We start from the raw sequence: 22,836 nt of genomic DNA, 5'->3' as shown, positions 1-22,836 counted from the left end.
TGACGATATGTCATATTATGTATTACAATGAATGAAATGATAATAATAATAATATGTTCTCACAAATTACCACAATAAGACCCTAAATGTCAATAACTATATTAGCAAAGCAGCTATATGGGTGGATAAAATGATATTAAATAATAACAAAGACGATAGATTCATAATAAATATATAATATATTCTCTACACCATTGACCCAGCCCCAAACTAAGCAAAGCTTGTTCTATATGGGTGCTAAACAACGGATAGACATACATATATACTTAAATACATACAAACAAGCAAAACTCAAGTGCCTACTACAAACTCTCGTATTCATCATACAAGTGTTAGCAAGAAATTTTCGGTTCTGGCACTTCGCCGGCCGCGGTAAATTTAAGTGACAGAAAATATTGTTCCCTAAATGGCATTTACTCGATATTGTGTTCTCTGATCTACGTCAGCTTTCTCAAACGGAAAGCTTTTTGTTTTTTATTGCCAATATTAAAAACTGTGTGTAACTGGATCAACAAAGGCGAGACTCTGAAGAATGCAATATTTATATTGGCAAGACCAAGACGAGTTGGTGAAGCTCCCCTAACTTGCTTTAGCACTGGCTGCGTTTTGTTGTTTTAAAGGCACAATTAAAAAAAAAAAAATGGAGCCGAGTACAAAAACCTTGAAAATATTTTTCTACTAGTTTGAAGTCGGTGCTTCAGCACAAGCCAGCAGGAATGAAACTATAGTCGTCTACCTCACCTACATACTACTTATATACATATAGGGCTTCAATCACTATCCTGCTGACTCGTGCTGAGGCACCGACTTCAAACAAGTAGAAAATTATTTTCAAGATTTTTGTAGTCGATTCTATTTTTATAAAAAAAAAAACATGATTTTTAGTGATCATTTGTAGCCAAAGTGCAACTTACAATGATTCTATGAAGTTTAAACACGGCATAGTTATATTATTTTATAACAGAGTAGGTACCGGTACCTACGGTATTCTTTATCGGGTCCAGTTCATCAAATTACTTTCAGAATGTAAATACTTGAATTGGTGTTAATTTGCCAAAATCTGCCATGACCAGTTTTTGAAATGCCCAGTGACAATGTTTTTTTTTATCGTAAGTGTATTTGTTTTCTTAGATCCGTCAGTCATCCCATAACAAATCGCTATATGTGTGCTTTTAAAATTCGAGGGTTGCCCTCGATTTGTTTAAGATCCCATCATCAGATACTGACTTGGTGACAATGGCACCACCTCGGAAGTATGTCTTTTAGCACAAAAAAAAATTAAAATTCGGCCCACAATGAGGGCTATTGCGTATGAATTCGCCACTAGAGGCGCTAGTGTAGCGTGAGGTCTCCGAAATGTCAAATCTCATAGTTTTTGGGTGAGCTACGCGGGTTTCTTTATAATTAGAATAATTTTGTGAATATTTTGCAATATCTGAAATTAATTATGGCAAATATGCGTTCCGGGGCAATGAATGTCTGTGTTTTGAGACAGTTGTCAACCCTTTGCCCTTTTCCCTTTTTCCGAACAAAACGGGGACTATGCAACACTGTGGCATGCTCGATATTTTTATGGTACGGTTTTAAGGTGTATTAAATATGATTTTAATCTAAACTTTGTTTTCACGCCCGTAATAACAGACTTTGAAAGCCATACTTAAAAACCTCACGCTTACCTCACGCAACAGTGCGCCATCTAGTGAGACAAAAAACGATAGCCCTCATTGGCGGAGATATGGCGTAACAAACACACAAAAAAATACAAACGAATTGAAAACCTCCTTCTTTTCGAAGTCGGTTAAAACGAAAGAAAATATTAAATCTAAGATTAAAAATTAAGAGTTTATAAGGACATCGCTATAGGATAGGCTATAGGATATTGCGGCTTGCCGTAACATTATGCTGAGTGGGGTCCACTTTATACTATTCGACGTTATTTTTTTCCATCTAATGTATTTTTATGTGTATCGAATATGTGTAAATAAATGTTCCTCCCTCTCTCTCTCTCTCTCTCTCTCTCTCATATAAGATCTTGGTATCTGAAGAGCAAATTAAAACAAAAAGCGTTTTTTTAAATCATAATATGCATTAATATCGTTGCTATCGTTATCGTTCGTTATCTTTATCGTTTGAGTTATTAATAAAAATAAGTTTTCGTTAAAATTTTAATTGTTAACACGAAACTAGCTTAAAAAATTGGATTATCGCTACCCCGCGGGAACTACGCACTGATTGTAAGAATTCTTTCCCAGGGTCTCAAACTATCATCGCACCGAATTTCATTTCAATCGGTTCAGCGGTTTCGACGTGCAACGGTAACAGACAACAGTTTGAGTAATCATATCGCAACAATACCTACTTGTCATTGACTAGTAACTAGGGCTATCTGTGGTCCACCAAATGGTGATTACCAAGACCAAATGCACGCGTTACTTTTTTGAAGTCGGGTAAAAAAGGAGCAGGTACAGCAACAAAAGCGCGCGAAAGAGTCTATTAACAAAATTTCTTTTATATCTTATCGAAAGGGTCAAGGAAGCGTATTATGTTATGACGCCGCGCCGTCGCCAATGGAAGGATGACATGACACAGCTGGCAACATCAAGGGATGAAAAAGATGAAAAATCGTACGTTACATTGTGAGTAAAGCGGATTTACACCATCCGTCTTACGTCGGACGATAAGAGGGGCATGCGACGTCCTTGCTTAGAAGTGACAGGAATAAATAAAATAAGTTAGGAAGGTGTAAATGGATTTTATAAATGGGCCAATCAACTATTTTACGACACTTTGGGCGTCTCCTGCGTTACCAAAATTGTCTCTGGCGTTACCAAAAAATCGTACTTCCAACAAGATATTTCACGGTTTAATAGCTTAAACTTACGTAGGATGGTATGTATTCATGTACACCATCTATTAAATTACAGAAAAAACATGTTTACTTACAAAAATCTGCAATTGTTTGAAAAATGTCGCGGACAGATTAGTGTGGGTAAAAAAGTTGATTGACCCAAATACTCTTTGCTTTGCTACAATTTGATTGGGTGATTATTAATCTGTGTTAATCTCGGATCTATATTGGAATCCATACATATTAAAAGTCATAATGTAATGTTTGCCATAATGATCATTTGCCATAGCACTTTTTTCTTGAAAACTATAAATAATTCCTGATTGTTATAAAATAAACCTAACCTAACCTAATAAAGTCCTACAGGATGCTAATTTCAAAGTTCCTGAAAATTTCATGGCTTTAGAGAAAAAATAGTTTTGGCAAGTGATCATTATGACAAACATTAAAATTATGGCTTGCAATGTTATGGATCGCGAATGGAACCCCTTGTCCCCAAGTGTAATCAATTAGATTACATAAAATCTAAATTAGATTCCATAAAATCGCCGTTGACGCCGTTTTGGCCAAAAAACTCTATTTTGGCTTACACGTTGATAGTAACATGGTAACTAAAATAACTCCTCATTTAAGTTGAAATTATTGCAAAGCAACCAACAATACGTTTACGTTCTCCTTCATTCACATTCACTAAAACCCCTTTTTTAATTGCCGGTACAGTAAGCAAAGGGCAACACGCGGTTTCCAGTTCCATTTAGATGATGCTGGCCGGTGATTAGTTGACGATGAATTGTTCAAAAAAAACTTATGTCCATGTGAGTGGCATTGTAAATCTAACCTTATTACTGTGACGGTAAGCTGTAGATTGAAAAGATTGACGAGGAAATAAGCCTTTTTGAAAAGAGAAGAAGTTACGTCATGTGTGTTGTCCAAGGAGTTCATTATTTAAACAAAAGGTTCATAAGGTTTTTGATCGCTATAATAATAATAAACAAAAATCCTATTATCTTTTTATAAAAGTAAAAGTTGCACACGGGCGCAGATAAAATCAAAGAGCGTCCGTTATTGATGTCTAGTCGTTATTGTTATCTTTCCTATGTCGTTGGTATTAAAATAGTACCTACTTTTCTATCGTCGGTTGTTTTTTTAACTCCCATGCTCTCCCTATCGCGGATGCTGTTAGAAAGAGTACCGATGTTGTCATCACGAAGATCCGATTTATGACAATGATACTATGTTTGCGACGATTTCTGCTGTAATCTTTAAGATAAAATATTAACAAACGATAAAAAACTTCAAAAGATAGATTATAACAAGACAAACAATTAAACACGGTTAAGCAGTAAAATTGTTATGGATTCAGGAGATACGTGTAAAGGTTAGTCGTTGGAAAACATTTATCAGTCACTCTGATTTGCAAACTAACATAACTACGAACGCTAGCAGTCACAATAGTCTTATTACTACTATTATGACTATATATAACTATAGTCATAACCCTTTACGGCCAAGAAGCTGTTTTTCCGTAAAATGACATTTAATTGTGGTTCGCGAAAAGATGATTCACGCGCGCTCAGGATTGTATTGAGCCGGCCGGAAAGTGATAAGTAACTGCATTAAGCTAAGAGAAGTCGATTCGAAGTGATTCGAATCGTATCTCGAGAAAGTACGCTCATAAAATCGTATATCTATACATGTTTTTTATATCTACCTGAATACATTTCCGATATACAACTCCGATAGGAATGTGAGCAAAGAGCAAGAACTGAAATACGAGAAGTGATGTAGTTCGGTAGCCCATAAAAACCTCACGGACGAAGTCACGGTCAAAAGCTAGTCTAGTAAAACAGCAATGCTTACCTCGGGCGAGATGGGACGACCGCTCAGGGGAGAGCCGGGGCACGAAACTCCCACATTTGCGATAGACGCGCCAACCGTCGCCAATACGCCAATATTTGGCAACAACTCCAAACTCAAATTAAAAGTTTAGCGTTCTAAATTTAAACCAACACGTCCAAATTCATTGGCCAGTGTCAAAAATAAAACTATCTTGGTTGTGTGACATCGAGAACCTTGCATGCTTGCCGGAAAACAATGATAAACGCGCTCTGAGTTTAAAATTCTAGAGTTGTTACTGGCCAGTATTTAAAAAGTTATTGTCAGATCAAATCTTAGCGCACACCCAAACAGAACAACGAAAAACAAATGACTAGGTATGTTGAAAAATAATAAATCGAAAGATACGGTCGAGCCAGAACGGATTGATAACGGTATTAATAATTGTACAGTTGACGGCGTATTTTGATAGGAATAGCTTGATTGTGTAACTGCAAACTGCCCAAATTGGTAATTTCTATATAATTTATGATTAGGGACAATATTTATAGAACTTATTCTTACTGATGCGGATATTGCTGATTCGTATATGACAATTATTTTTGGCCGCATTTAATAGGATAAACATTTTAAAATCAAAATAATTTTGGTTGTTTTGTCTTCACAATATTTACTTACAATATTATTAAATCCGCTGCTTTGTTAACATTAGCGATACTTTTCAATAAATATTACCGAAATCAGTAAAACTTAAATGAAGCACTTCAAAACGCCATTGAATCTATCGGATCAAAAATATTGCTTCTGAGAACGATATTTAATTTAAAAGACGCAAACCCCAAATTAGCACTTAAGAACAATTTTACATGTAACCTTTTTGTTTCATCACTAACAGAATAGACTAAGGCAGGGACGGGGGACCAATGGCACACACAATATTTTGGACACGTCACTACTTTAATTGTTTGAAGAAGCTGGCTCATGCTATTTTAACTATTATTATTGTCCCAATAATCACAAACTAGAAATTATTTGATGGCACGTCCATGATCTCATTAAACATTTCTTTAGAAAAAAAGGCACGTTGATAGGTAAAGGTTCGCCATCCCTGGACTAAGGATTACGTCTACACAGCCTAGCCATAACTTAATTCCTTATGTGAAGCATGTTGGATCAAACATTGGGTCCATTCCTGATAGTGGCCGCGAGTCGGGGCGGTTTTCCCTCATTCAGTCCCGCCCTCTCGGTGGAGCGCGTCGCGGGTCCCGGTAAAACTACGTTCGGAAACTTTGTGAAGTATCGCCGCGAAATATTAAAAACTCTTTTAAAGTTATTGCTTATTGTGATTCGAGATTTTTAGGTAAGTTGGGACGTTGATCGTTTAAATGGGTGTTGTTTATAATAATTTGAGATGCGGATATTTTATGTAAGTAGGTGTTATACATCTTAAAACTTTTAGTGCCAAAAAAAGTTAGGCGTAATGTTTTAAAGTTTAGAAAAAAAACTAATGGAATAAAAAAAGTAGAGTTATTAAACTTACCGTCACTATCTTAACTCTTTAAAACAGTGGTTTAATAATTAACTTTCGTTGTTTCTTGGAATCTGTGCAAAATTGATTATTTGCTTTTTTAGGCCGCTTGTCCCACTAAGTCTTTTTTACAAAAATCTGATTTTACATTCTTGTATAGGTGTTTCTACTATTATACTCATTAACATATTATTATTTTTGGGTATTAGTGTTGTACCTGTACAAAAACATATAAAAAAGTTTTTTTGCAAACAAAAACTAAGCACTGACACGCAGTCTAAAAAAGCAAATAAATAAATAATCAATTTTACACAGAATTTCATGAAACAAGAAAAGTTAATTATTAACCAAACCACTGATTTAAAACGATTAAAACGATTAAGGAGACGTCGCGGTAGAGTCGTTGGCCCAAGAGAAAACTCATAAAACATACCTAAGTAAGTAAATACAAGCAACAAACTCTAGAGGACTATAAATAACCCTAGTAAATAATCCCAATTAATAATCAGTCTTCGTTCAAAATTATTTCGCAAGTTTGTTATCTCGTCAGCAAACATTTTGCAATTGTAATTCCCGAAGTTGTTTGAGGGGAGAATTAGCCCATTTAATTAGAGTTATTGTGGCGACTCGCGGGAAACTTCACAGTTAGATCACGTGCCGTTCGACACTGAAATACTCTTAATTCGTTTCCAGTAACGGAACGCGTGCCGAAAGCATTTTGACTAAAATTAAACGGTCCCTAATTGAAATTAAGTATCTGAATGCGTAATTATTTCACTGCGGACCGCTATTCTGAGACGCATAATTTGTTTCAGATGTAACTGGCTGGAAATAAACGACGAACTCTATGCGTAATTTAGAAAAAAATAAATTTGTAAAAGGAACAGTGTTTTGTTTTGAGTGTCAGTCGCGCGTGCGGGGTCGCGCGGTGCTGTTGTGGCTCGGTGGGGCCGGTGGTGGTGCTGGTGGTGGCTGGCGAGCGCCGCGGCTCAGCGCAGCCCGCTCGGCTGGGCCATGGGCAGCTCGCAGCGGCTCGCCGCCGTCGCGGCCGCCTCGCACGCGAGACACTACAACCACTCGCATGCGGAAGTCTTGCAAACAGAAGCCCCACACTACAACGTCAATATACTATTTGTCAGGTTGGTATATTGGACAGACTCTACTGAAGACGTATTATAGTAATGCTTACTAATATTAATATTATAAATGTGAAAGTTTGTGAAGATGTTTGGATGTTTGTTACGCAATCCCGGTAATGCGTTCCCGTGGGATAATATTTTAAGATTGTTTTTTTGGAATCTTTTTGAATTTTTAATTTCAATTCCAAATTTTTACTTTTACGGCACCACCAGTGCCCAGCACAGCAGTGCAGGTGTGTGTGACCAGCAGTGGTGTAGCGGTATAGCACGCGGTACGGAATACCGAGGACCTGGGTTCGATTCCCAGTGCTGGTCTTATTTTTCTGGTTTTTCTGTGCATCTATATTTCAGTTTGTATTTTCAATAATATTATAAGTTTTAACATGAGTAGAGGGCGCTGTCCAACAACGGTGACGTACCGTACCTCGGCTCTCAAGATGACGTGTTAACTTCGTTTGCAATTAATAGAAGGCGTTGTGCGAGCGTACGTTGTCCTTTCAAATTGGTATCGAAACCTTTTTTCAAGCCAAACTAAGTCATTTATTTATTGAGTTGCCATGGTAACAATAATCGTGTAAGTAAACGGTTGTCGTTGTATATTTCAAAAATTGCACGGGGTTAATTTACCCCAGTTGAGTTAAAACGGCATATAAGCTATTTCTAATGCGGGCGAAGCGGCGGGTTAAAGCTAGTATTTATATAATTTGTCAAAATGTAAGTGAGAACATACGTCTATAAATAGGTCTCGTAAAGACGAAGCTGGAAATATATCTAAACAAGCCACAAATGACCTACTATATTTATGCTTAATTCTTCCCCGTCATTCAAATAGCAGCCGTCTTCTTCGCAGAACGATAAATCAATCATAAGCGAAATATGAAGTAATAGAGCTATAACACAGCGATGCGTACTCCACATTGATCCGAAAGCCGTAAAATTATTCGTGTAAATTTGACTTCCACAGACCCTCCGGCAGACGCGTCATAAAAACTTAATATCACAAATAGCCATAAACCACAATTTAAAACTATAAGATGAACACATGACTCCCAGAGGTGTCGGTAAAGTCGAGCCTGGAGCACCTCGTAACTTTTTTTATGGTGATAACAAGATATATTTTCTAAGACATAGGTCCATCCGTCGAAATTCAATCCCTGAAAACGACTGGTCAAACTCGTTAACGTTTTATGGCCAATGAATTCCTCAAAAGGATCGTAATTTGACGGAGATTTACAACGTAGAAGGGGAAATAGATGAAGGAGAAATAGAAGGGGAAATAGATGAAGTATCTATTACTATAGCAATCTACTGTTTGAAATCGTCATAAAGTTGCAACTGTTGCATAATGCGAAGGTAGAAAGTTGCCTTCAGTTTTGGGATCATAATGCAGAAATTTCCTTATGGCCCAGCTAAAGTGCAAGATAAAGTCACATTGAAGTTTCGAAATGTAAAGGGACTGATTTAACATTCAAATCCTAAAGTAATATTAATTACACATGGATGCTGTTAAGAGGATAATATGTTCATGGTAACTTAACTAGCATTCTCAATCCCTCGACAAATATAACGACAAACAAGGTTTTACCAAACTAAGGGGCTGTTTCACCATCCATTGATTAGTGTTAACTGGCGGTTAGGCGTGATGCCGTCTCTATTTGTTTTGTTCGAATAGACGGACACGGCATCACATTTAACTGTCGGTTAACGCTAATCAATGGATGGTGAAACAGCCCCTAAGTGAAAGTCACGTAATACGATGCATTATTAATTTATTTTTCCTTTTTTAACTGTTTACCGTTAGCGCGCCAAAAATACTCTCTAATGACAGTTCACTTTTTTTAAGGCGTGACAACTGTCACACGATCAGAAATAAAAACAAAAATACACCAATCTTAAAAACAAAAACTTAGCTTCTTAAATTTTAACAACTTAATACTTGATTGGAAACTAATCAGGAAAAAGCAAGTCTCCCAAAAACTAGCAATGATTCGACAAACTCGCCACACCAATGATGAAACCATTCTAACTGTCAGAACTCCAGGCAGCAACTATTAGCGTAATACCCCAGATTACGTATCCGTGCAGCCGTGGTGCCAAGTTAGTTGATTTGATAGGGCTGCCTTTACTTCCTTAGTCCACTAGTTCGAATAAAAAAGTTCAGGACTACTCCACCAATTCCACCACCACAGCACTACATTGAAGTTCGCGGGGCGTGAAGAGACCGATGTAAATTACATTTAATCTAGGTACTTCGATTATAACAATGTCCATAGTGATGTATTTCTAACCTTACTTTAGACAAAACGCTTAGATAGAGACTACCAACTGTTTTCGATACGACCGCTTAAGTTTAGTCTACCTACATAAAATGTCAACAGGTGTAGCTGGAATCTCATCAGCCAAAAAACAAAGATTGTCGAAGAAAATTCTGCAAGATATGTTAAATTTACTGTCGGTATCTCGAGATTCGCTAACTGTACGAGCGTGGTTTCCTATACGGTCAGAATAAGTGGTCTATCAATTTTTAAACGTCTTCCTATCATCTGAAATTTATCTGAATTGCCGCTAAAGCAGCGTTTTCACCAATAATGTGCGAGGATGTGTTGCGAGGGATGTGTTTTTCATTAACCAATAGACATGCTTCATTTACACACATAAACATATTCCTCGCAAACATCCTTGTACATCTCTTGTGGAAACGCTGCTTAAAGTAGAACTTTCAAGTTGATAGACACGTCTTATTGACGTTATTGATATATGACACGCAAACGATAAGCCACTTTAGGGTGGGGAGACTACATATTCGGCCGAATATGTAGTCTCCCCACCCCACCCTAATGTACGATGTACATCGTTATACCAACATGATTAGTAAATAAAGTACTCAAGTTTCCGTTTTAAACTGATGTGCTGTTTGGAACCGCTTTATGGAAGAGCGAAGTTCCTCTTTAAAGCACCTGGCTACTACGAAGTGCAAAATTCGAACTTCGTATCTTGCCGTCCCGCTGATGCTAATATTATTTAATACGAGAGTGAGAGGGACGGTACGGTACGAACTTCGATTTTCGAATTTTGTAGTAGCCCATCTGGCAGCCCTAGAGGCCGCGAGAGGCCGGACGTCCGCGTTAATTCGACACACGAAAAGCAATTTGCAGGCCGTTCATCCCCAAACGTACGAGCCGCAGAATTGATCAAGTTACGAAAGAAACGGGACTTTAAAATACCCGCTTAAGGGTGTCTTGAGCGGTTTAAAGTTATGGTGCGTTTTAGAAATTCTTCCATTCTACTGAAGTGTTACATACGCACTAAAGCACGTAAAATTTGTGTTCTATGCATGTTTCAACGAAAGGGTCGTGGTAAAATTATAAGTATGATTAAGCACATAAAAACTTCCAAAGAACTCGAGCCTAGTTTCGAACCCACGACTTTCTTTCATAGGCAACAGATCACTATACTACCCTGGCTTTTACGGCTCACGTAAATGTGTGTGTATACTATGGACCGTAGTTATAAAGGTGTAATTATCACCACTCTTAACGTGTTTACGCGCCCCGAGTCCAGAAACTGTGACGTTAGTCGTTAACACGAAAACAACAAACAGTGTGTGTAGTATTAACCATACGGTACAAAAACACATATCTAAATGTATATTATTTGTATTTGAACTTGCTACAGTCCTTGGTGTCTTGGTGAACGAAGTTATAATTAACTTATAGCCCTTTCCGGCCGGCTCGATACAATGTGCAACTATCCTGAGCGTGCGTGAATCATCTTTTCACAAACCACAATTAATAACAGTGTCTCGGCCGGAAAGGGATATATTTTTTTCAAGACCTATTGGTCTAACTCTTACTCTTTAAAAGGGTAATCAAGAATTAAGATAATTAATTATGTATACGTACGTGGTGAATGCAGAATCCGCCCTCCACTTCTACATCAATACAGCATAAGTCACACAAGCCAAACTATCACAAATGCCATATATCACAAGTGTTAACGCATTTCGAACCATAAAAACAAACTTTATTACATTTATAATTTACTAGCAAGATAGAAAAGATTTTTTTTTAATAGCAGAGCTAATTTCGGAGCCGTCCTCGTACGTTTCTCTTATCTTATCCATTTAATCATGGCCTCGCGGCTGCCGGTAACTTAAGAAATAAACAAAATAGCCAGCTTTCGGTGTTCAGGCGAAGGTTGGCGTTACGTCAGGGACACTATGCTACCATGTAATTCGGAAATTGAAGTTCGTACCGTACCGTCCCTCTCACTCTCGTATTAAATAACATTAGCGTAAGCGGGACGGCAAACTACGAAGTTCGAATTTTGCACTTGCTTGCCTGCAACGGTCTGCCCCTCACAAATACCTACTGATAAGAAGAATACAAATGTCACGTATGTTAAAAGTACCAAACACACAAGTTATTCGATTTAGTATATAACAAGCATTTGTGTTATAAAAATCTACCACCGGTTTAGAAAAACTTTTATCGGGAAGAACCCGACAAGAAACTCTACGAGAATACATTGGATATAGCTAACCAACTCAGTCTGTAACGAAATTGATTGCTCAAATATTGGATTATTGCAGAGATTGTGGTTCAAAAACTATCTCATATTTGCGAAGTTCCATTTAATTCATGAGTAGTTACCGTAATTACTAAAGCTATAACTTAAAGCTTGAAGGTGGCGGGACGGTGCGGCGCGGCGCGGAGGTGGTACCGGTCGTAATATTCGAGCTAACATGAAAAAGGGCACACAGAATACCACGCGGGAAATAAGAGTGGCGCGCGTGGTATTCTGTGTGCCTTCTTTCACGTTAGCTCGAATATTATAGCCGGTACCGCCCACCGGCGTGGCCCGTCACCGCTCTCTGTGTGTTTCAAGGTTAAATCCACGAAAACGCAGAATAACCAAAAAGTGGCGACATCGATGTTAAACAGGAAAATCCACATGAGCGCATTTCTTCGGTGATCGGGCAATACCGCGCAACTAGCTAGGTTTTAAACCCTACAGAAAAAGCCAGTAAGCAGTATTACACGAGCACCGACGATTTGTATTATTTTATGCTAGAAACCCATTTTTTTTGCAAATCGGTATGTAAACGAACATCTTTGCTTTAACGACATTTACATTTCTTTAACTAATGCAGGCAAATAATATCGTATTGCATTGTGAAGTGAACTGTGACACTGAATTACAATAGTTTTTTTTACGAGATGACGTTAGCAGTCGAGAGCAATTTAAAATTGCAAGTCTCATCGAATTTCAAATGAGCACTGACTAGACGTTCACCGAGGCAAGAGGCACGGCATTATTTAACTGTCCATTTGAGATGAACTTAAGAAAAACCGTCGCACCCAGAGATGTTATAAACAGCAATGCTTGATATTTTTATTAAACTCATAAATGACTAGCCTGTTTCCCGCGACTCCGTCCGCGTAGAATTCGTTTATATAAAAAACTATCTCATGTCCTTTCCCGGGACTGAAACTATCTGTATACTGAATTTCATCTAAATTGGTTCAGCGGTTTAGACGTGATGAAGTAACAAACAAACAAACAACAGACAATATGGTCAGTTCACATTCCACTCGGTTCTAGAAATTGAGATACGAGTATGTTTATAAAAACAATTTATCTAATGGATACCTCTACCTTACCTTTAATCTGCTAATTTAAATAAGTCAATTTATTATATTATTTAAGCGACCGTTTATTAATAGTCGCTTTGAATTCAGCAGAATTATACTATTTTATGCAAATGAATACTTTTCAGGAAATTAGAATAAAAAATGACATATAAATTGTTTACACAAGTTTCATTACAATATTGTGTAAAAGGTTTCACAGTCATTCACAACAACTATGTATTTAAGTATGTATCTATCTATATAATTATATTTATCCGTTGCTTAGTACCCATAACACAAGCTTTGCTAAGCTTACTTTGGGACTAGGTTAATTGTTGTGAATTGTCCCGTGATATTTATTTATTTAACTAACATAGGCTTTCGTAGCACTGTCTACGACGCGGCGTAGCGCGCTACGAAGCTACGATAAACTCGAAAGCTTTGAACATAATCGATCGAATAATTAAGTGTAATGGATCACTACAAATTAAAATACGAACTAAACATTTTTTGCAGTTAAACATTGAACTTTTAAGAATTATTACGAGTATCTTAATATTACTTTAACTCTCATGAAATATTTAATAAAATTGCTAAATTAAACGGGTCAACTGACGATTATAAGCCAAGAATGGTGCGACTAGTTTCGATCCTTTCGGTGGATCTTTTTTATAGGTGATGGCGTTCACGATGGTCTTGTGCAAAGATCGAAACGAGTCAGACCGTTCCTGGATTATAATTGTGAGTTAAACCGTTTAATTCAGTAATTACCTACTATCTTTACCTAATTTGAAAATGACGTCATGGACGATACATTTCTTGGTATTTTCTTATTTCCCAAAAAAACTCTGTAACACACATACGACATAACATTATCTAGATAGCTGACACTCGATATAGTTAATTAAGCGAAGCGTGGAGTATTTGCGATAGCTGAATTAGTTAACGCGATTGTGTTTAGACTATCTGGTTTAGGTTTATGAGTATTGTAAATTACTGACGTATTTGGTGATATATCTCTACCTATACATATACGTATATGTATACATACGAGTACGATCAAATTCGCTTAAACGACTACCATTAAAAACTGCGATATAAATATTAAGTTGAGCTCTCACTTATCTCGAGTTAGGTTACGAGTGGAGATAAAAATGCTTTTAAAATGAGGTTAAGATGCTCCAACGGATATCTCTAGATCTAACCTTTTGGCACAGGTCGAGGGTTGTGGAGAGGAAGAATCCGGCTTGACACAAGATACTGTTAAGATTTAATTACGTTAGTTAGACTGAAAAGAAAGTTGCAAGGTGCCGAAGGGTTACAAGGCTTTTTGTAGTTTAAACTTTGTGTTGCGCCGCCGTTGCCGTACTCGTTAAAAATACTTTAAAAAAATTTAATACCATTTTCATTAAATCTAAAATCGACGTCATGGTTTCTAAGAAAGATTTCGCTATCTCTCATAGTTTTTAACTTTTATAGATTGACCCATTTGAATTGATCATCCTGTATACGTATGTATGTACAGTCCAGTTCATAAACTTATGAGCAAAATTTTGATCAAAAATATCTAAACACGACTCTATTGTTAACGGTGTAGAAGCGTGTTCAGATATTTTTGATCACATTTTTGCTCGTAAATTGCGGCGTTATCTGTATGCGTTTGTTTGTAGCACGGATCACAGCTTATGCTTCGATGGCGGAGATATACAGAACGGACAGACAAACAGATCTAAACAACACAAATTTTATTAAAACGAGACTCAAAACAAAAATCGGATGTGAACCCACATCCCTTGGCTATACGCGCGAAGTCGCCCCCAACCGATCATTATTCGCTTGCATACGCCAATAGTGTGGTGCAGTTGGTCTCGGCGCTTAAATTTAAGAGACGCAGGTTCGAATCCCGTCCGGCTAATCCTAAAACTTTTTCGTTTCTAAAAATCTTAGAAATTTTTAAATATAAATCTTAAAAGAATTAGTGATGAGATGACAATCTTTGCCATACTTATTATCATTGACGTAACATAGAACATTGAAATAACCCTGTGGAATTTGACTTGCGTCACGCTACTGCCAGTTACGAATAATGTATGTATGTATGTAAATACTTTATTGTACATAAAACAGAAAACTAATACAAAAAGAAGACAACAAAACAAAAGCGTACAAAAGCGAACTTATCCCTAAAAGGGATCTTTTCAAGCTAACCTAAAAAGGAAATGAAATAAAAAATAATAACAAAAAAATACAGTGCCAACAAGTGATTGCTGAGCCGCCAATATTTACTACAAGTTTTTATTATTCGGCTAAATTATAAACAGATGTAGTAAGCCACCTTAACACTCCCGTGGTGTAACTGCACAATCTACTGATGCTTAACATACAACAATAACGCTCCATTTTATCAGCGGCGAGGCGCTGCAGAGAAGATAACCTTTAAGAATTTCAAATGTCGGAAAAGTTGTCCTTCTGTTTGATGTTGCTGAGCATAAACAGATTTTTTTATATTGTAGGAAGATGAGCAAGCAGGTAGTGATATAAAGTGTAAAACCATGCCTATGATCACCCGATATGTCACGACCGTGTGCCAGTGTTCAGAAAAGGCAGAAGGCAACCATAAGAACCTGAATACTACTAGACTACTACTACTAGATGCTTCGCTTCATCTTTTGTAATGAGGACTGGTAAGGAATATAACCAATTTTCAACTCAGTCGGTTCAGTACTTTTGGAGGACTGAACCGACTGAGGAGGGCTGTGAAAGACAGACAGATACAAAGAGACGCAAGTGATCCTATCAGGTTTCCGTTTCCGGTATTTCGTTAAACAAATAAAAACATTTTTTTTTATTAACATTCAATTAATATCCAGCGGCCACAAACTAACCATGCCTGTCACGTGACGGCTTGATTCGGTTTTAAAATAAATTAACAATAGGAAAAATTACTTAGTATTAGCCGATTACATTCAGTCAAATATAAAGCTTTTATATATATAAAAACTTAGGTAGCAGTTTAATGAAGAGGAGATAAAGCAAAAATTAATGTATTTGTGTGTGTGTGTGTGTGTGTACTTTTGAAGTACGGGATCCTAAAAAGACAAAACGAAACGATCAGGGTCTGGGTATTGTTGTTAAATTATGTTAAGTATGATAGAGTGTGCCAATATGGTAATTATAAGTACCTACGGACAGTTACATCGAATGAATTTAGTAATAGGAGTTTTAGAACAGTCAGTACCGGATAGAAACTTACGTTAATCTATAATCTAAATTTCAGTGAATCTTAGGTGATAACAACTTAGGATCCAAGTTGAAAGGGCGCACTACCCTAGTGTTAATTACCAACCGTTAAACGACCTTCAACCTTCGCGAACTTATTACTTAATCTGTTATAGTTAATCCCAGTTTAAGCGCTCCCCTGTGGATCCATTTAATTAAATCATTTTTAATTAAATTAATTTGTTTGTGGGCTTTCAGCTATGGTTCAATTGTTTATGAGCTCATCGCACGGATTATTTTTAGTTCGGCTGTTTATATACAAATTTTATTTGAAATAGCGATAAAGTGGGAAACAATTTAGATTATGGGATATTTGAGCGTTTTTTGTGATTTAAACACATGCATGACTGTTTCTGTGCTTTATTCCACTGTCTAATTAAATTCAGCTGAATTAGAAAACGTCTCAAAACTGGGACTTGTACTCAAGTGATGCTAGGCCCCGCCGGTATCACCATTCCCTAAGCCTATAATACTTAAGAAGAGTCTTCATCCCAGCCTATGTAGTATGTACGTCCAGTTGCTAGGCACAGGCCTCCTCTCAGAATGAGAGGGCTTGAACTGTAATCTCTACGTGGACAGGTCAGTACTGATGATGAGTAAAATAATAAGTTTAGCGGCTGCAAACCACCGCCGCCGAGCGGGTATGTTGGCGGTTATTATGTTGGCGGTGCATTGCAGCCAATCAAGTGTTTCATTCTATAAATACACTGCCTTTAAACCCCTACCTACTTGAGACAGTACCTACAGGCCCACGAAGTGCAAAATTCGAACTTTGGACCTTGCCGTCCCGCTGAAGCTTTTTTTTTATTTAATACGAGAGTGAGAGGGACGGTACGATACCAACTTCGATTTTCTAGTATTAATTAGGTATTTGTTGTTTCGTAACAGTGCGACGCTCTGCGGAGTGCTAGTGGCGGTGTGTGCGGCCTGCTGGCGGCGCTCCCCGTCGTCGGCGAAGCCCGAGGAAGGGACGGAAGTCAGCGGGGTGTACACGGTCAGCGGGGATTGCCGGCTAGCACAGGTATTTAAAAAAATATGGCTTCATAACTTGGTGGATAGTCCGATGACTTCTACAGGAAGTAAAGACGCGTGTCAAACGAATGTCAAAGACTCCTAACAAATCACGATTAAACTGTGTCGTTTAAGCGTAAACCGCACGTAGGACGGCAGGGGGTCGGGACGGGAGTACGGCGGGCCTATTTATGTGGCTGTAAATAAACAACATCACAATGACGGCGGGCGCCGGTGTGTTATTGTTTGTCTGTGTATAAATAAACGTAAAGGCCCGCTGCCAGTGTTACCACCTCAGATATTTTTTTTTAACAGGCAGCTATCTCTCTCAACGAATCGCCATCGCAATTCAACGAGGGAATGCTGCCAGCCTCTTGGGCACCATGCCACGGGGGCCTTTTTTAGATTTGATTTAGTAGGTATTAAGTTTTTAAGTTAGGTAGTTAGTTTATAGTTAAGTTTTATATGGTTATTTTTTCTTAAATTCTTGTATTTCATGTTTCTGCAATGATATTATTATTATTATTATTTTATGTCATCTGCAGTAATTTTTTTTTTGAAATCGTACATTTTATTCGAAAACTTTTATCCTAAAAAATACCCTAAATAATTTTCTACCACAAAAATACGTTAAACGCGTAAATAGCGGCTGAGCACTCCCGACCCGACCCACTACCGTCCCATATGTGGTTTTTAAGCCAAGTCTATTTATTTAATTTGTTAACAGACTGAATTTAAAAGGTACACTCAATCCACCTGCCAAGACATTCCTGATAAATTTTAAACCACCTTGTATTGTTTAGAGCCCTCGGAATCGAATTTCGGTCGTTTTACCACTTCTTACAAGCGGTAAAGGATAATGGTGATTTTCCACCGGCGAGGCGAGACGAGACGAGGCGAGGCGAGAATTAAAATTTGTATGCATTATCGCGCGCCAGCAAGGCTACTACGAAACTCGTAACTCAAAGTTCGTGTCGTGCGGTCCCTCTCGCTCTCGTATCGAACAGTGTAAGTGTCAGAGGGACCGTACGACACGAACTTCGAGTTTCGAGTTTCGGAGTAGCCCAGCAGCCGCGAGCCGCCGCGGGCGCTGCCATACAAATTTCAATTCTCGCCTCGCCTCGCCGGTAGAAAACCACCTTAAGGGTAGAACGATAAGGTGACTGCGATGGTGAGTGTGCGCTCGTTAGACAATACAGCCTCAAGACAGCACCAGAAGGATCCTTCGTCAGCATATTTATCCACTTGACCTAATTAACTACATACTTTTTTTTGCGCCCGCTCGAACTTTTGTTCGTTTGTTCGGGTCAAATCTTACACTTCTAGAGATTGACTTGCAATTTTGTACAAATATGTAGTTCGAATAACACAAGTGGTATGATAGGCGTTTTTCCTTTTCCGTCCTTTACAAAGTTGATCGAAAAATTACCCGTTCTTTTAGCTCGTCAGTCAATATATTTACTTTAAAGTCTACAAATTTCTATCGTCGATTTCTCAAACCATACTCTTCGCGAAGTGTTACTTAATACAAATTCATGAACATCGTTTTCCACTACGCTACCTACTGAAGTTATTTTACCGCGCCGTAACGGAAATAGAAACTGAATTTCTAGAACTTTCAGATAAACCCAGCTGCAACTTATTACGTTACCTAACATTTGCCAAACACTTGAGAATGTTTGGCAAATATTCTCGGCCGGTTCGCCTAAGTTGGACAAAGGTCGAAGTCTGAACTTAGTTGGGCAAATATTTGACCCAGTGTGATCTTTGGTTAAATTATACGAAGTATCAAACCGGCATTTTTGCTTACATACTCGTATACTTCATCATCCCGCCTATATACGCTGCTGGGTATAGTTTTCCTCTCAGAATGAGATGGCTTGGGCCTTAATTCCCATACACACCATTTTGCTCAAGCATTTTGCAATTGCTTTGTAGGTTTGGACAGGTTTCCTCACGACGTTTTCCTTCACCAAAAAGCTCGTGGTACATTAAAATGTAATAGGGTCAGGGTTTGAACCTACGATCCTCTGTTTTGAGAGTCCATAGGTCAAACCGCTAGGCCACCACAGCTGTACTTAAATTATGTAATACCTAGGTACGTATAAACTAAAATTATATACCAAAATTGTATTAATTTAGTTAGTAAGCCGGCCATATAAAGTCTGTCTGACGGGTTTAAGGAGCACTGGCGTGTAATGACTTATTGCTTTCCGCTTTACAGCGTCGATGTACGTCAATTGTAATTAAACTCAAGAACAATGGCGCTGACGAATGGTTCTAACCCGATAGTTCGCCCATTAACTATTTATGACGAGACATATTAACAGTAACTTCTTCAACCTCGTATTAAAGCTATGCTACTGATTCCAAATCCACCTTGAGCCGTGGAAGATACAGTTCAAATTCCCCAAGTTTGATCATCAGTAAGATACGCGGTAGCGAAAGTACAGTCTGTAGTTCCTTTGTGTACCTATATCGAGAGTAAGACTAAGTTAAAGTGACATTGTTAGGCTAAGGCCGCACTAAATAAAGTGGCTAGGTTAGCTTTTTGACGAACTATACAATACAATACAATTCTTTATTGCACACCACAAATCAGTACAAAAAATCTTTATATTACACATATTTTACTATTACTTTATATTACGCCTGACGCTGAATACACCTTTCGTCGGTGATAATACCGCGTAACTAGCATTTTCCATAAGGTATAATTTTCACTGTCAGAACAGTACTGTTCGTGTTGTTAAGGTGGTAGGACCTTGTGCAAGGTCCGCCCGGATTGCTACCACCATCTTGCTCGCTAATTCTGCCGTGAAGCAGCAGTGCTTGAACTGTTGTGTTTCGGCGTGGAGAGTAAGACAGCCGGTGAAATTACTGGCACATGAGGTATCCCATCTTAGGCCTCTAGGTTGGCAACGCATCTGCAATCCCCCTGGTGTTGCAGGTGTCTATGGGCGGTGGTGATCTCTTACCATCAGGAGACCCCCTTGCTCGTTTGCCATCTAGTCGAATATAAAAAAAAGTACTAACATGGTACTGTTCTGACAGTGAAAATTATACCTTATGGAAAAAGCTAGTTACGCGGTATGGCAGTATCACAAGAAATGTAATATTGTCTCGTAGCCTTAAAACCTTCGGTGTTGTATCGTATACGATCGATTAGTGTTCCTATGTCGCATCAATGTTTCCAACCGTAAAATGCTCCTTAAACGAATTAAATATAAGGTGTTTTTAGACGCTTTTCACATACGTCGCATATAATTAAAATTTTCTTTTCTTAAAGTCCAAAAGGAAAGTGATAGTCTGATTTATATGTAAACTAGACGTTACCTATGAACTAAAAGAATTTAGGTCGCGGGTGAGCAAGGAAATTCTTTTAGTTCATTGATATGGACCTCCGCAAAGTAACGCCTGATTCAATAAATTATCTAGCCGTTACCCGCGCATAGAGTTCGGTTATCGCTATCCCGCGAGAAGTATGCAATTTTCTGGGATAAAAACTATCCTATGTCCTTTCCCGGGACTCAAACTATCAGTATACCAAATTTCATCAAAATCGGTTCAGTGTTGTAGACGAGATGAAAAAACAAACAAACGAACTTACAAACTTTTTTACAAATTTATAATATTAGTGGGATATGGGGAGTGGGATGTTTAAAGCTAAAATTTGTATTTCGGTGTCGGTTCTTAGCAGTGTCAATTACTTGTCTTACTTTTCTTTTCCAGCCGTCTTCATTTGGAAGAAAGGTTAATGTAAAAAATAAAGGATTAATTCCGAGGTATCTTACAAAAAACCCCTGCGCTGCTAGACTGTAAGTTGACTATCAAAAGTTTGTCAATAATCACACCATTACGTGTGTATAAATAAAGTTACTTTTATACTTACTGATTCCACCCTGTTGATAACAAATGGCCGACAGTCAAAGCAATCGTGTTGGGAACGCCGTGCTGCCGATTTATCTAACGGAAAAGGTCTAAAAGTAAATCTCTTCGGCTATACATTTAATGGGAAACGCCACATGAAGTGTTTTATATACCTCAATCATTTCAGACAGTTTCGTGATGGTTTTTATGACTTTATTTAGACGAAATAATACGGCTAATGTTTGTATATGAACGTCTTATTTAGGTAATCAAAAATACTTAATACATTCGCTAAGAATAATCGCGTAGATTCTAATTAATCCGTCATTAAGATTGACAGAAAACATTGGACACGTGTTTTTTCTCAGTCAATCAAACAAACAAAACCGACAAAGCGCGTCAAAATTGCAACGTACGGGAGTGGGAGCCCGTAACGTCACGCCGCGCTAAAAAGTGCAAAGTACGGGAGTGGGAGCCCGTAACGTCACGCCGCGCTAAAAAGTGCAAAGTACGGGAGTGGGAGCCCGTAACGTCACGCCGCGCTAAAAATTGCAACGTACGGGAGTGGCAGCCCGTAACGTCACGCCGCGCTAAAAAGTGCAATTTACGGGAGTGGGAGCCTCAGGATTTTCTGTTTAATTAATAGTGAATTTACAAATGGAAAAATACGTAATTTTTTATGATTATCTAACTGACCAACTAATTAGCAATTTTTAGGACATTGGCCAATTCGGATAAAAGATGCATTTGCATGCTTTTATGGAGGGTTGAAAAAACAACAAATCTTATATGCAATGTAAGGGATTAGCAGTACAAAGTTAAATTTAAACGGGTTAAAACAACAGCCATTATCGAGACAAACAAGACAACGTAATTCTTAGAAGCTAAGGGGCTACTACGAAATTCGAAAATCGAAGTTCGTATCGTACCGTTCCTCTCGCTCTCATATTAAATAATATTACCGTCAGCGGGACGGCAAGATACGAAGTTCGAATTTTGCACTTAGTAGTATAGGGCCTGAATTGGGGCAAGTCAATGTTTGGAGCCGAAACTAACACGACCCTGCCCCGAGACAAACAAGACGAACAAACACACAAATGTGTACGCAATGGAGCTATTGAATACTTGACTCTTTGTTTTCTTCTGCATTATTAAAAAAAGAGTATTCTTTCACTACAGCGCCCAAATTGAGTCCTAATAGTAAAGTTATTATGACAATTTTTGAGACTGTCTCTAGTTGTAACTGGTTATAGTGTAAATGTCTGTGAGACGAGGTGAATCTGTCACAGAATAGTACATTATTAACTTCTTTTGTAAATATCTGCTTTGTAGGCTAATAAGTATCAAGTGAAACGCATAGCTACAAACGTGAAAAAAAAATAACATTCACGTTATTAAGTAAAGTCTCTGTCTGTGACAATCCTACCAATATCATTATACGAACGTTTGTGAGTATGTATGTGTATATATTACTCCTTCGCGTTAATACGGCTGGACGGATTTAGATAAAATTTGATATGTAGATAGCTGGACATCATCAGCATCATCGCTGGGCGTGTGTTGACACGGGTCCATTCATTTAATCTTTTCAATTGCTAAAGAGAGTACGCCCAAATTCAAGTTCTCACGATGGCATTTACGAGTTATCCTTATTCGGGAAAGTTATTTACGGTTCAGCTGTCTAAATATAAC

The 22,836-nt window shown here is 38.0% G+C and overlaps 1 protein-coding gene and 1 pseudogene across 1 annotated transcript in view; one reads left to right on the top strand and one right to left on the bottom strand.

Annotated features, from left to right (window-relative positions):
* The window catches only part of LOC141434802 (probable beta-hexosaminidase fdl), a 168,433-nt pseudogene that overhangs the window by 22,585 nt on the left and 123,012 nt on the right, over positions 1-22,836 (bottom strand).
* Positions 5,928-22,836, top strand: part of LOC141434822 (uncharacterized) — a 41,149-nt gene continuing 24,240 nt past the window's right edge. Inside the window, exons 1-3 of the mRNA XM_074097268.1 lie at positions 5,928-6,044; positions 7,028-7,351; positions 17,152-17,284. Of these exons, the coding sequence (XP_073953369.1) occupies positions 7,227-7,351; positions 17,152-17,284 (258 nt within the window). The 5' untranslated portion in view covers positions 5,928-6,044; positions 7,028-7,226. The remainder of the gene's footprint in view (positions 6,045-7,027; positions 7,352-17,151; positions 17,285-22,836) is intronic.

This window comes from Choristoneura fumiferana, chromosome 14, assembly GCF_025370935.1.
Source record: "Choristoneura fumiferana chromosome 14, NRCan_CFum_1, whole genome shotgun sequence".
NCBI classification, from domain to species: Eukaryota; Metazoa; Arthropoda; class Insecta; order Lepidoptera; family Tortricidae; genus Choristoneura; species Choristoneura fumiferana.
The sequence above is the reverse complement of the archived record's forward strand: the minus strand, read 5'-3'. Positions and strand labels throughout refer to the sequence as shown.